General features: G+C 42.1%; 2 protein-coding genes across 3 annotated transcripts in view; one reads left to right on the plus strand and one right to left on the minus strand.

The window, feature by feature from the left end:
• sorcs1 (sortilin-related VPS10 domain containing receptor 1) overlaps positions 1-13,001 on the minus strand; it is a gene marked incomplete at its 5' end in the record, with an annotated part of 203,738 nt that overhangs the window by 149,987 nt on the left and 40,750 nt on the right.
• Positions 1,731-4,570, plus strand: LOC308396199 (putative nuclease HARBI1). Of its 2 annotated transcripts, none has more exons than XM_080881345.1 (4): positions 1,731-2,250; positions 2,327-2,439; positions 2,525-2,636; positions 2,717-4,570. In XM_080881345.1, the coding sequence occupies exons 1-4, from the start codon at positions 1,818-1,820 to the stop codon at positions 3,097-3,099; spliced, it is 1,041 nt and encodes a 346-aa protein (XP_080737471.1). In that variant the 5' UTR covers positions 1,731-1,817; the 3' UTR covers positions 3,100-4,570. The 2 variants fall into 2 exon arrangements, with proteins under 2 accessions (XP_080737471.1, XP_080737472.1); XM_080881346.1 differs by having other exon boundaries at positions 2,336-2,439.

Genomic DNA, 13,001 nt, shown 5'->3' on the forward strand with positions numbered 1-13,001 from the left:
GTTTAATGTTCATCTGTTACTCGAACAAACTTGTATAAAACTGCATGCCTTATGGCTGCATCACCGCAAACAGATCACATACGAGCTTAATCAAATCAAGTAATCTCTGGTTTACAAGGGGGGGCAGCTCAGTCTGTGCTGTGCCCAGTTAATTGAGAAGCATATGGCTAGTTGGCTAATTAAGCACGAAACCAAAGTCACTCGTGCATTATCATCATATCTCCTCTGAGCTAAGACTGATTAGAAAAATACACTGTAATGAGCATGACTTGATAGACGGTTCAAGCTGTAAGAAAAGCTCTTCTTTATGTTGGAGAAGAATGTCACACGCTGCGCTCCAGATTTGCAATAGAGACGGAAAATTTAATAAAACTCTGATAGTCTGATAAGAAAATCTCAGGTTTAGGAACGAATCAAAAAATTACCCCTGACTCTCTGTGAGCGGCTGGTTGCATCATTGGTTATCAAAGCCGACCTCTGAACAACAAGCTGGTAATTTTAACCAGTCATGAATGCAGCAGTTGGGGTTTGTGCTGCACACTTAAAGCAGCCCCGTTCACTTTATTTCCATGTTGCTATTTTTATACAGAACTGTGCAAAGGTCTTGAGCCAGGCCTCGCTTCTTCACATTTGGGAAATAGATGCTGCGAAACACATGCTAACATGTTTCAATAAACAAAATAGTACAAAAGTAGAGTTTGTACAATTCCAACAAGCTTGAAAGTCAATATTTCAGAATGACCATCATTATTCTTCAACATAGCCCCGCCCTTTTTCCACTTTGTAAACAACCAATAATCAATTCCCCAAAACTTAATACAGATATTTGCTGTTCGTGCTCCCCTTTATTAACGGGGTGAACTTGGTAGATAAAGTCAAGTCAAGTGGCTTTATTGTCATTCCAGCCATGTGCAGTGGACAGTGTTGGGGAGTAATGGAATACATGTACCGGTGTTATGGATTTGAAATACAAAATATGAGTAACTGTATGCCGTTACAGTTTAATAGGTGATAATTAGTTATTTTGTTGAAATAAATGGACTGCACGGTGGTCTTTTCCTGTTTCATATGTTAGGCTATGCCCTCTCTATCCCTGGTAATTCCACACATTGCCAGAAACCCAAACAAAACACGCAATAATAGGCTCTGACCGGAAATCTTACCGTGCCATGCAAACTCTGTTTGTCAGCAACCAAGTTGCTTTCAGGGTCAAAAAACTCCAACCTAAAAAAACCCATCTGGAAGTAAGTTAAAAGCTAACGTTAGCCTGCTGCAACTACCTTGTTTTAGTTGTGGTAGTTACCTGGGTTATGGGTCATGTGCAGTTCTGAAAGCATTAAGTAACTTAACAAAATACGTTACAAACTACATTTTTCTGCCGTGTATACTGTAATCTGTAGCGGAATACATTTTAAAAGTAACCTCCCCAACACCGACTGTGGTACAGCACACAACAAGATGATGTTCCTCCAAGACCATGGTGCTACATATGACATATAAGAGACAATCAACACATAAAGTGCGCGCAAGTGTGCAAAAACCCACAAAACAAAACAAAGACAGTGCAGACACAACACAAGGTGCACATCTGGGCCCTGTTTCAGGAAGCCGGTTTAGTGGAAAAACTGAGTAAGTATACCCTGAGTTAACGAAAACTCTGGGTTTTCGGTTTCACAAAGCGAGTTCAGCTGCAGCCTGAGTGAGTCACCATGACGACACACTCCGTGAAGCTAACCTGCCCCCTAGCAGGTTTACTACAACTAACCCTGACTGTCTCCGCCCCTTTGTCGGAAACCTGACAGTAGGAAGTGTCGGACATGGCGTGCCACTTCCTTGAAGAGCCAGTAGATCGTGAAGCCCAAATTCTCCGCAGAGCTCTCCGCCGGGAGAGAGTGATCAGAGCGCGTTTGGACATTTTATCATTTCCTGATGATTTTCTGTGCGAACGTTACCGTTTCTCAGCACAATCTATAATTTATTTGGATAACATCCTCAGGCCATATATTACGCATGTGACACATCGCGGACATTCTCTCAGTTCATTGCATATTATTTGTATTGCACTTCGGTTTCTTGCAAACGGGAGCTTTCTGTATAATATTGGTGACGCTGAGCACGTTTCCAAGGCTACCGTCTGTCGGGCAGTCAGGAATGTTACAGTTGCACTGAAACGTCTCCTGTACTCGTTTGTGGTGTTCCCCGGTCACAGACCCACAAGATTTATCAAAGAGGGATGCCACAAAATTGCAGGTATCAGGATGACCAAAACTTAATGTATGATGTGGTGATACTTGGACTACTACTTAAATTTCACATTTATTTTCAGGGTTCCCAGGCGTGATTGGCTGTACAGATGGCACTCACATTCCAATCATTGCTCCTTCAGTAAATGAAGGAGACTATGTGAACAGGAAGTCTTTCCACAGCATTAATGTGCAGGTACATAGTTCCCTGTAGCATGTCAAACTAACAAATTATTTCATTATAGTAATGGATGCTAATTTGTGTTCTCTGCACTGTGAAGATCATATGTGATGCTGCCAACATTATCACAAATGTGGAAGCCAAGTGGCCAGGCTCTGTCCATGACTCACAAATATTCCGTGAATGTACACTGAGCACAAAATTTGGACATGGTGAGTTGAAAATACTTTAAAATATATAAAGACCAATTGCTTCAGGGACATTTGAACTGAAGTGTACCCTTCTGTCTTAGGAGAGTTCACTGGCTACTTGCTTGGTGATAGGGGGTATCCATGTTTACCCTATTTGCTTACCCCTTACCCTGACCCTGAACCGGGCCCACAGCAGCGATATAATCTGGCTAATTGCAGGACAAGAGCCAGAATTGAAATGACTATCGGAATGCTTAAGGCCCGGTTCCAGTGCCTGCAAAGACTCAGGGTCACCCCAGAAAGGGCATGTGACATTATTGTGGCATGTGTGATTCTTCACAACATTGCCACAATTAGAGGAGAACACTGTCCTTCTGAACCAAACATCAGCAGTGATCCAAACCATGAACATCCTGACCCTCCCACGGACATACAAGATGGAAGCGCAGTCAGAGACACCATATGTCACAATCATTTCCTTTGACCCATCACCTCAACATGTTGAAAGAAGAATAAACAGATTTTTTGTTCAACTGGCTTTATTGGTCGCCTGTATTTCCTGTACACAAAGTATTAAAAGATGTAAACCTCATAAAGTGTCTCTGTTGCTTCCTCCTCTGTAACAGCTGTCAATGTTTCTTCATTATTTTCCTGTAGTAAAGAAATAAACAACATTGCTGTTCTACTGTAAACTCATATAATCTGTGGAGTATTACTCACAACTGCATGTTGGTCTGGCTCAACAGGAGGCTGCACCAGATGCAGTACACCACCACCATCAACTGATAGAATATGAGGTTTATACAGGTCACTTATAACTTACAAGGGACCAAATGGCAATTAACAAACATACCAAGCACCTTACACTTCATTGTCATTATGCTCTCAAAGACAACCAAGGCTGAGGGAAGGCAAAATCAGTCGGAAAATAACTTCACTACAAAATAATCCATTATGGTAAAGAGTTTATCAAATGAATGTGTCGCACTGCAAAGGTGACTGTGAAGAAAGGATGTATGCACATCATGTATTATTTTGAATTTACCCCTTATGTAGGCACTTGTGTCTTGCGGGGTTATTGACTCAGAGGATGTCCCCGCAGAGATGCCTTCAGCCACAGGGCGCCCACTGTTTTGGCTGAGGGCCAACTGCTCAGCCTCTGTGAGTGGTGGTGGTGGAGGACCCCCACCTGTTTTTCGGGCCTCCGCTTTTTTTCTGTTGGCTATAACGGGCCACATTTGAGCATACAGAGTAAGCAAATATGTACTTGTAATGTGCTCAGATAATTTCAATAAGTGCTTACAGAAAGAAAATTAATGTAGCCTCTAACTGCAATTGATTTACATGGGACAAACAGACCAAGCACTATGGCTCATAATACAATTACACCTTACCTGTTTGGACTATATTTTTATATTTCATTTTTACTTGCTGCCAGGCACGTTTGGGGCCTGTTGGGTTGCACCTGCGCTCACATCACATCACAAAATAAAATGTATAAAATAACAAATAAAATAACATATGATAAAATAACGTGTTAAATGGGTGGAAATCCCTAGATCAATGTTTATATTAACACTCATGCATTGACTCTGTCGGCTATGTTTTGCCATGCATGCTCCCTTTCTTTTGCAGCTGTGGCTGTGTTACTTTTTTCCGCGGAATTTGCATGTTATCGGCATATGCTGCCATCAGAATTTCGGCCTCAAGCGCTGTGAAATACATTGACCGCGCCTTCTTTCCCTCCGTCTCCATGGTGACTCGCTTAATCTGTGCTCCGCTTATCAGGGCTTTATGTATCCTCGTCCGCGCGCTTCACTTGGGGTTAAAGCAACTCCGCGTTGACTGAACTAATTGTTATCAGCCTTTCTGAAACGGAATATTCCGAGTTGGACAGTTCGGGGTTACTCAACCGTGAGTGTCGTTTTTCACTCTGAGTTTTCCAAACCGGCTTCCTGAAACAGGGCCCTGGTTAAATTTCCACCTCCAAATAAACGCCGCTTCTCACCAGCTCCCCAAAGCGCTAGATAAGACAGTCTTAAACAGGAGTAATGTTCAGAACATCAACAAGATTGTTTTCTCTGTCTCTCATTTATATATCTATATTTGTATTTATACAAAAATCCAGAATCAGCTGGGTGCAACACAAACTGGAACAGCTTTCATATGAAACAACAGCTATACTGGGATTATTCTGAGTAGATTTATTTTGTTTCCATATCCACCTAATCAATAACCTCACCTGCAGGAGATGATGCAACACAGTGCAGAAAACAAAGGAGGCAAAAACAAACAGCGTAAAATGCCTAACTTGAAAAAAAAGAAACACTTTTGCTGCACTGCATCGGTCAAAGTGTCAGAAGCTGCTGTATAATAGCAGTGCTTTCTGTTATCAAGGTGGAATAATGAACAACACAGACTCAGATGACTCAGATGAAAGATACATAACTTCAATATTTTAACAGTACTGTATATTGTGTTTTATACACACAGTACATTGCAGGGGATCAAGTCGTGTTGTTGTTTATCTCGCTCTATATTTACCTCGGCATCAGTGGATGACAGGGAGACGCAGTGTTGCTTGCAGACGTATATATGAATGACTACACTGCTCAACAGGGAGGAAATGGGTAGATGGGGCTGAATGTAAATAGCATTAGAAAATACTGAGGTTGTGTCTATATTTATGGCAGGCATAAGAAGTGACAAGCGAATGGGGAGAAGAGGGGCGGAGAAGGGAAAGAAACTTTCATCTGTGAGAATGAGGGAGGGGGTGGAGAAAGTTACAGCGGCTGTAATGCCGTCTGAAACTTGCCTGTGATGGAAAAGTAGAGAAACTCTTCATGACTGTGTTTATCATTGATCTGTTGTGGCTTGTCATAGGTGCTACAGGAAAAGTTTTGTCTCTCGCACTATTTTCACACTGATAAAAATCTGTTCCTGGGCTGTTGTAGCAGCGCAGGCGTTATAAGAACTGAGCGACTGGACATCAAGAAGCTGGTGAGAGGATTCTTGAGTGGGAAAAGAAGAAAAGAAATCACTGAGCTGCGAGATCAAATGCTGCTTGAGGAGCGTTTTGATTGATAGGTTCACAAAGATGGGAGCCAGAGTGAAGAAAATAAGCAAGCAGATGACGAAAACTTCCACAATTAGCTGAAGATCAGGGCTAAATCTTTCTGTCACAAGTTTAACTAAGACTGTGTGAAACCCTGGAGACTGAAAAAGCTTCACATCAATATCCAATGTACCGCTATGCAGTAATTGAGGCAGTGACATGCATAATTACCACGTGTGGAAAAATATCAAATCATATCGACCGCTAATGTTTAGACGGAGGTTTGGAAGGTCCAACATTTCAAAAGTAATTAGCAAGTAAGCATTTTAGAGTCGAGAGGAAGTTTTCAAAAATATGATGGTTGCCAAGCCCTCCAGCACCCATGTGAGATCAATATGGCCTGAATTAATGAGCAACTTAACAGGGCACTTAAAACCCTCTTAAGAGGACAGATAAAAACCTGGTGAACTTTGAAAGGTAATGAACATTTTTTATCCCCATGAAGCTGCTGGCTTTATTAGCCGAAACAAATGGAACAGGCACTTAAATCAGACACTAAAACTAACTTCTAAATAAAGCAAGGTGGTTGAAAATACAACCGAGATAGCAAATCCACAGCTGCGGTTGGAAAAAAAGCGAAGATGGGAGTTTTGTGTTCTCCAGCTTCTTCCTCTCGAGTACTCCACAAAGACTCCTCAAAGGCAGAGATGATCTAAGACCATCAGATGCTTTGGGCTGCGATTTGACATTTGAAGAATGGAGGCTCAATTCGTCATTAATCTTGTTTCTTGTGATGATAGAAGGCAGCTGGTTTGCTGTCCATCAGATTCTGTTCAATTGGCAAAAATCCAAAACAATCACCTCGCCATTCAGTTCAGTTGGGTTTTACAATTAGGAAGTTAACTTTTCTGTTTTACCAGCATTTCTGCAGGTTCATACCCTTTCAGATCTCTGTGTACTGCAATTACAATCTGACTGTAATCAACTGTAACTTTGAGCTAACGCCGCTGTTTTTAAAGATGAACCAATTAGAACATGCAGTGGTGGGCCCAAACCAGCAAACATGATGAGAAATAAGCACCGGAAATGTTGTTGTAGAGTGAATACTGAATAAGTGAGCAAATAATTCTATTTAGGTAAAAGCAGAAAGGTGAAACAAAAGTGCCTATTTGTAAAAGAAAAACTGTCTCTACAGATTCTGGCTTCCACCAACAGTCCAAAGTGAATGGTTGTCTATATTTCTGTGATAGCCTTGCAATAAACTGGTTTCCTGTCCAAGGTGTACCCCACCTCTCACCCTAGTGAGACTGGTGAGAAGCAACAGTCCAACCGTGACGCTGAATTGGATTACCAACATAAGATGGATGGATAATAATTCCACTTTTTTGGGTTTTTTTAAGCGAAATCACTGGATACTTTCTGAAAAGCTTGACTTGTTTATTCATAGGTGAGCACTCTCATCAAACACTTAGAGGTTTGTCGGGGGCACTGATGTAGATGTGTGACAGATAAAGCTCTGAGGGATCAGTAAGAATATGAATGAATTATAGTGAAAGTATAACACTACGTGTACCATCATACCTTCATGTAAAGGCACAAAGTTGTCACCGGAGGTTTAGGATCTGGTCTTCATAAAAAACACGAGCTTATAAGTAAGCAGACTCTGTCGAGTCCCTTGGAGGTAAACCACTGAACCCCGAAAGGGACAATAAGATACTTTATTCTCTAATAACATTCAGCCCTATAAAACTATGTATTGCAGAAGAACATACACATAATTGAATCCTAATAATGAATTTGTTTATGTGTGTATAATGGTGCTGTGTATTATTCTAAATACAAACAGAATTGAAACAGGGAATAGTTTATTTTACTCATTACTAAGGTTTTATCGGACATAATTTAAATAATCACCTGGTCCTTAATTTAAAAACAAGAGTTTCCCACCAGAGTTTCAGGTAATGATATTGCAATCAGCAGACAAATGCATAAAACATCCATCTGTGTCAGCGTCAGTAGTGTTAGAAGGTTTTATAGAGAATAATAATAGTACGGCTGCCAGCAAAATGTCATCAGAGCAGCTGTACTGTGACGGAGGGAACGGTTTGTGCTACATGAAGTTGGACGATAAAAGAAAAAACAAACAAAAGCAAAGTGGCCCATGATTAATATGAGATGCAGTCAAGGGAACGACAATCACGCAGATATGAAAGAATATTTGAAATCGCCTCCGGTAGCCGATGTTAGGTGCAGCAGAGGATGAAACTGGACAGTTAGCTGTAGAAACACCACATGGGAACTGAAAATGTTCATAGATGAAAAAAAAAACAACACAATATGATAACAACACGGTGAAGTGAATGTAAAATATGCATTATTAACTAAGTTGGTCTTAGTTACAGGATAGATTTGATTTTACTTCATTTCATTCAGATTAAAGCTTGAAGAGAGTGCCAGACTCACACAGCAGGTCTGAAACACTCCTGAGCACTGCATGTAGTCAACAGGAAATTACAAGAAAAATGGTGAAGGCCACAGATTCCTTCAACTCACATTTTCCACTAAAGTACAAATCTGTTCATTTGAGTGGTTCTTGAATAAAGTCCAGGGAACCCCTGATAGGATGATGGCCATTTCCACATTAGAGTAAAATGGTATGGGGCTGATTAGGCACCAGTCTAATATATCAGACCAGTAATATACGAGCCATAATCAAGTCTGATTGTGGCTCCTATATTTCAGTTGATGCCCACTCTAAAGGACAAAAACCCTCCCTTAACTATTTATAACTAGCTACTTCTCAATTTTTGCTTGATTACTTTAATTATTTATTTGCATTTTAGCTCATTTGCTATAACATAGCTAAAACTATAGACGTTTATTTACATGGCTTGATGGATGGATGATTGATAGGTTTGTAGCTTGAACCCATCCGCTGGAACGTTGAAGACAATATAATTACACTGCTAAGCAAGACACAAATAGGCAAAGTTCTTCGTGTTACTCGTGCACGGGAGAGACCGGACAGAGCGCCGTCCCTTCGCTTGACCCCAGTCGCTCTCGTCCGTCCTCCCGTAACACTGTCCTTTTATTGAGGTTACATGAATATGCATAGGTTCATTAACATACGACGTCTACATACAAACAAAGAGTACCTTGCCTGTGTGTGTGTGTGTGTGTGTGTGTGTGTGTGTGTGTGTGTGTGTGTGTGTGTGTGTGTGTGTGTGTGTGTGTGTGTGTGTTGCTGATCAAAGGGTCAAACATCCTTGGTCAGGAAGAGGGTAGACTAGACCCCCCCCGGTGAGGAAGTCCAGCAGTTCATCTAAACAGAAAAGCACTTAGACTAGAACAGACGTAGCTACGTTAATCCTACCATAAAACAATTAAAACAAGATACGACCTCTTCCCGTGCTCCCAGGATGTAGGTGTGCATTCTAGTGTGGAATGCACACCAAGCCTCTGTAGCCTGTTAAAGATCACACAACTTATCACTACACAATTGATTATACACCTCTAAGCATCTATGGTTAAATATTTCTAAGCATAAACAACAATCAACAATACAAACTCTAACAATGATGTCAGCTGCAATACAGTTTGCAAATAGTTTTGTGAGTTTTTACAACAATTTGGTTTTATGTAGAATGGTTTTACACTCTTAGACATTAATCTGCACCGATCCATTTTCTATCACTTATTACACTATGCTGTAGTATACTGTAGTCCCTGGCTAACACCTCCTAACAGATCCTCAAGGGCATTGCTGACATGGTCCAAAGGCTCTCCAGCGTGTCCTCGGTCTGTCCCGGGATCTCCTTCCAGTTGAAGAACATGAAACTGTATTTTGTCCTGTCTTTCTCGCCTCACCCCCAACCAGTCATGGGAGATAGCTCCACCTCCCTGAGCCTGGTTGTGCCGGAGGTTTCTTCCTGTTAAAAGGAAGAAACCTCCGGCACACTCTCACCAAGTGCTTGCATGTTGGAGTTTCTCTTTATTATTGTAGGGTCTTTACCTCACAGTATAAAACACCTTAAGTCAACTGTTAAAGATTTGTTAAAGATATGTAAACAAAACCAAATTGAATTGTAAAACCTTCTGAACATCTGAACCTCCTCGGCCACTTCCATTTTTTGCGGCAGTGCCGTGGCTTTGCTACTTAAACTTCTTAACATCCACCACATCACCACATCCACCCGATGGGGGAAAAGCCTTTTCTGAAAACAGAAGCTGTTACAATTAAAATGAATTTCTGAAATATCCATCCATCTTCATCCTCTTTATCCGAGGCCGGGGGCAGCAGCCTAAGCAAAGAGGCCCAGACCTCCCTCTCCCCAGCCACCTCCTCCAGCTTATCCGGGGGAATACCAAGGCGTTCCCAGGCCAGCCGAGAGATATAATCTCTCCAGCGTGTCCTGGGTCTGCCCCGGGGCCTCCTCCCGGTGGGGCATGCCCGGGACACCTCGCCCAGGAGGCGCACAGGAGGCATCAGATGCCCGAACCACCTCAGCTGGCTCCTTTCGATGTGGAGCAGCAGCGGCTCTACTCTGAGCCCCTCCCGGATGGCCGAACTTCTCACCCTATCTCTGGGAGAGGCCAGCCACCCTTCTGAGGAAGCTCATTTCCGCCGCTTGTATCAGCGATCTCGTTCTTTCAGTCACTACCCACAGCTCGTGGCTATAGGTGAGGGTAGGGACGTTGATCGACCGGTAAACTGAGAGCCACAGCCCCAATCCGTCTGTCGATCTCCGGCTCCCTTCTCCCATCACTCGCGAACAAGACCCCGAGATACATGATATCCTCCACTTCGGGCAGGAACTCATCCCCGACCCGGAGTGGGCACTCCACCCTTTTGTGGCTGAGAACCATGGCCTCAGATTTGGAGGTGCTGATCCTCATTCCCGCAGCTTCACACTCGGCTGCGAACCGTTCCAGTGCGAGCTGGAGGCCCTCACCCGATGAGGCCAACAGAACCACATCATGTGCAAAAATCAGAGATGAGATTCTGAGGCCACCGAAGTGAAAGCCCTCCGCCACTTGGCTGCGCCTAGAAATCCTGTCCATAAAAATTATGAACAGAACAATTTTGATTATTAATTGATTATTATTATTAATGTAATTAATTTATTATTATTAATTTAATTATCACAGTGGCACGATGGTTAGCACTGTTGCCGCACAGCAAGAAGGTCCTGAGTTCAATTCCAACATCAGGCCGGGGTCTTTCTGTGTGGAGTTTGCATGTTCTCCCCGTGTTTGCTTGGGTTCCCTCGGGTGCTACGGCTTCCTCCCACCGTCCAAAGACATGCAGCTTGTGGGGATAGGTTAACTGATTAATCCAAATTGCCCATAGGTGTAAATGCAGGAGTGAATGTGAGTGCGAATGGTTGTCTGTCCCTGTGTTGGCCCTGCGACAGACTGGCGACCTGTCCAGGGTGTACCCCGCCTCTCGCCCTATGACAGCTGGGATAGGCTCCAGCGTCCCCCGCGACCCTGAAAAGGCTAAGCGGGAGCAAATGGATGGATGGATTTAATTATTACAGTTTTTTCTGTTACAAGCTTTTACATTAGGTGAACCCACTGTTAGAAAACCTTTTTTGTTGGAAAATAAATAGTAGGTTACCAGAAACCAAACCATGCTCACTCCTAATAACCTTCTAATAACCTAACCTGTCATCAGGTTAAGATGTATTATCAGGAAAGGGACAGAATTTAGCAGCGAAGCACGGTGGGGTCGTGTTTAGCGTTGTTGCCCTAGAGCAACAAGGTCCTGGGTTCAAATCCTTTTTCCTTGTCGAGTTTGTTCACCTCGTGCTTGTGTGGGTTCTCTCTGCAGCCTCTGTCTTTCTCCCACATCCAATGATGTTAAATTAATTGGCTGTGAGTGTGATCGGTTGTCTGTATTTTTTCTTAGCTGTGAGATATACTTACAACATTTCCAGGTCTAATGGATATATTATGAGTGTCGATGTAGATGTTTGACAGATGGGATTTGTAAGATTATAAAAGCACTATACCAGTCTATATTCAAATATATTAATGAATAAAATACACTACTGGGTGCCACCGTACCTTAATGCGAAGGTACAAAATTGTCACCAGAGATTTAAAAAAACCCACAAGGGCATAAACAAGTATCCTCTGTCAAGTTCTTTCACAAAAGTGGTAACCCACTGAGCCCCTAAAGGAACAATAAGGCACTTTGTTTTCTAAGAAATTACAGCACTATAAGAAGATTGTGTTATGTCTTACTGTGTATTACATGGATAACCTCATCCTAATATCCATTATAGGAAGCTAAGTATATAAATCAAAAGACCGAAAAATGAAGAAATAAAGGAAAATTGATTAGCACTCATTACAGCCTTAAAAACCTTGAGGCTCTTATAGATATCGGTCCAGAACGTTAGCAAGACTAAAGAGAAATGTGCCAATGCCATCCACATTGGAAGGCCCTGTGTAAAGGCTCTATGATACAGACTTTTAATGAGAAAAAAGTCAATCTCATTTCTCAATAAGCCAATGCAATTTCCAAGAATAGATTAATAGCCAACTCCATTAATTGATTCACACAGAGAGCATCAAGCACGACCCCATGAAAACATCATCTACATAATATTCATTCACATGTGGTACACCCACACCTCTCAGTTCACTGGGTGACTCAAACCTCTGCTCTACGCATCTGGATTGCAGATTTCTGATGGTAGCGACAAACTTTGTTTTCTAAATTACACAGAGCTGTGATGGGATCTCTGTTCCCCTAAGCAGATGGCTCTTTTTGCTATAATCAGTGTGCTAAACACTGAGTAATACAAACTTTAATGAGTTCAATGCAAACTTTCCCTCACTCTCTCACAGCTGCTTTGCCTCTGAGTCACAAATCAATCCATTATTACAGGTAAAACAACAGCAGAGCGAGAGGGAGGGAACTCTGGTCATTAGTGCTGACAAATGAAATGCCTGGGGATCTGGGGTAATTCATCTGCAGCTGAATATTCTGCATCCTGGGCCAATAAGGAGGAGGATTTGGTCCAATGCTATAGACCGCACATCCCAATGAGATTCTCTATTCATTTGTAATGTAATTAGTGCAAACCCAACCGATTAGGAACATTTTAACACACCACAATTCAACTGACCTTTGAGATAAAACTTTTTATGACGACACTGCAGGTCAGTCATGTGATCTTGGTGAAGAGAGATGATTTTGCACACGATGAAAACATTTATTACACAAGAGTAGAGCTAGTTCAACATCTGAGGCGCTTTTAATTGATTAGAATGACGCTAGGCTTTGCCAGTTATAACATGAATTAATTACTTTATTTCAC

The sequence above is a fragment of the Rhamphochromis sp. 'chilingali' genome (assembly GCF_963969265.1).
Source record: "Rhamphochromis sp. 'chilingali' genome assembly, chromosome: 4".
Classification (NCBI taxonomy): domain Eukaryota; kingdom Metazoa; phylum Chordata; class Actinopteri; order Cichliformes; family Cichlidae; genus Rhamphochromis; species Rhamphochromis sp. 'chilingali'.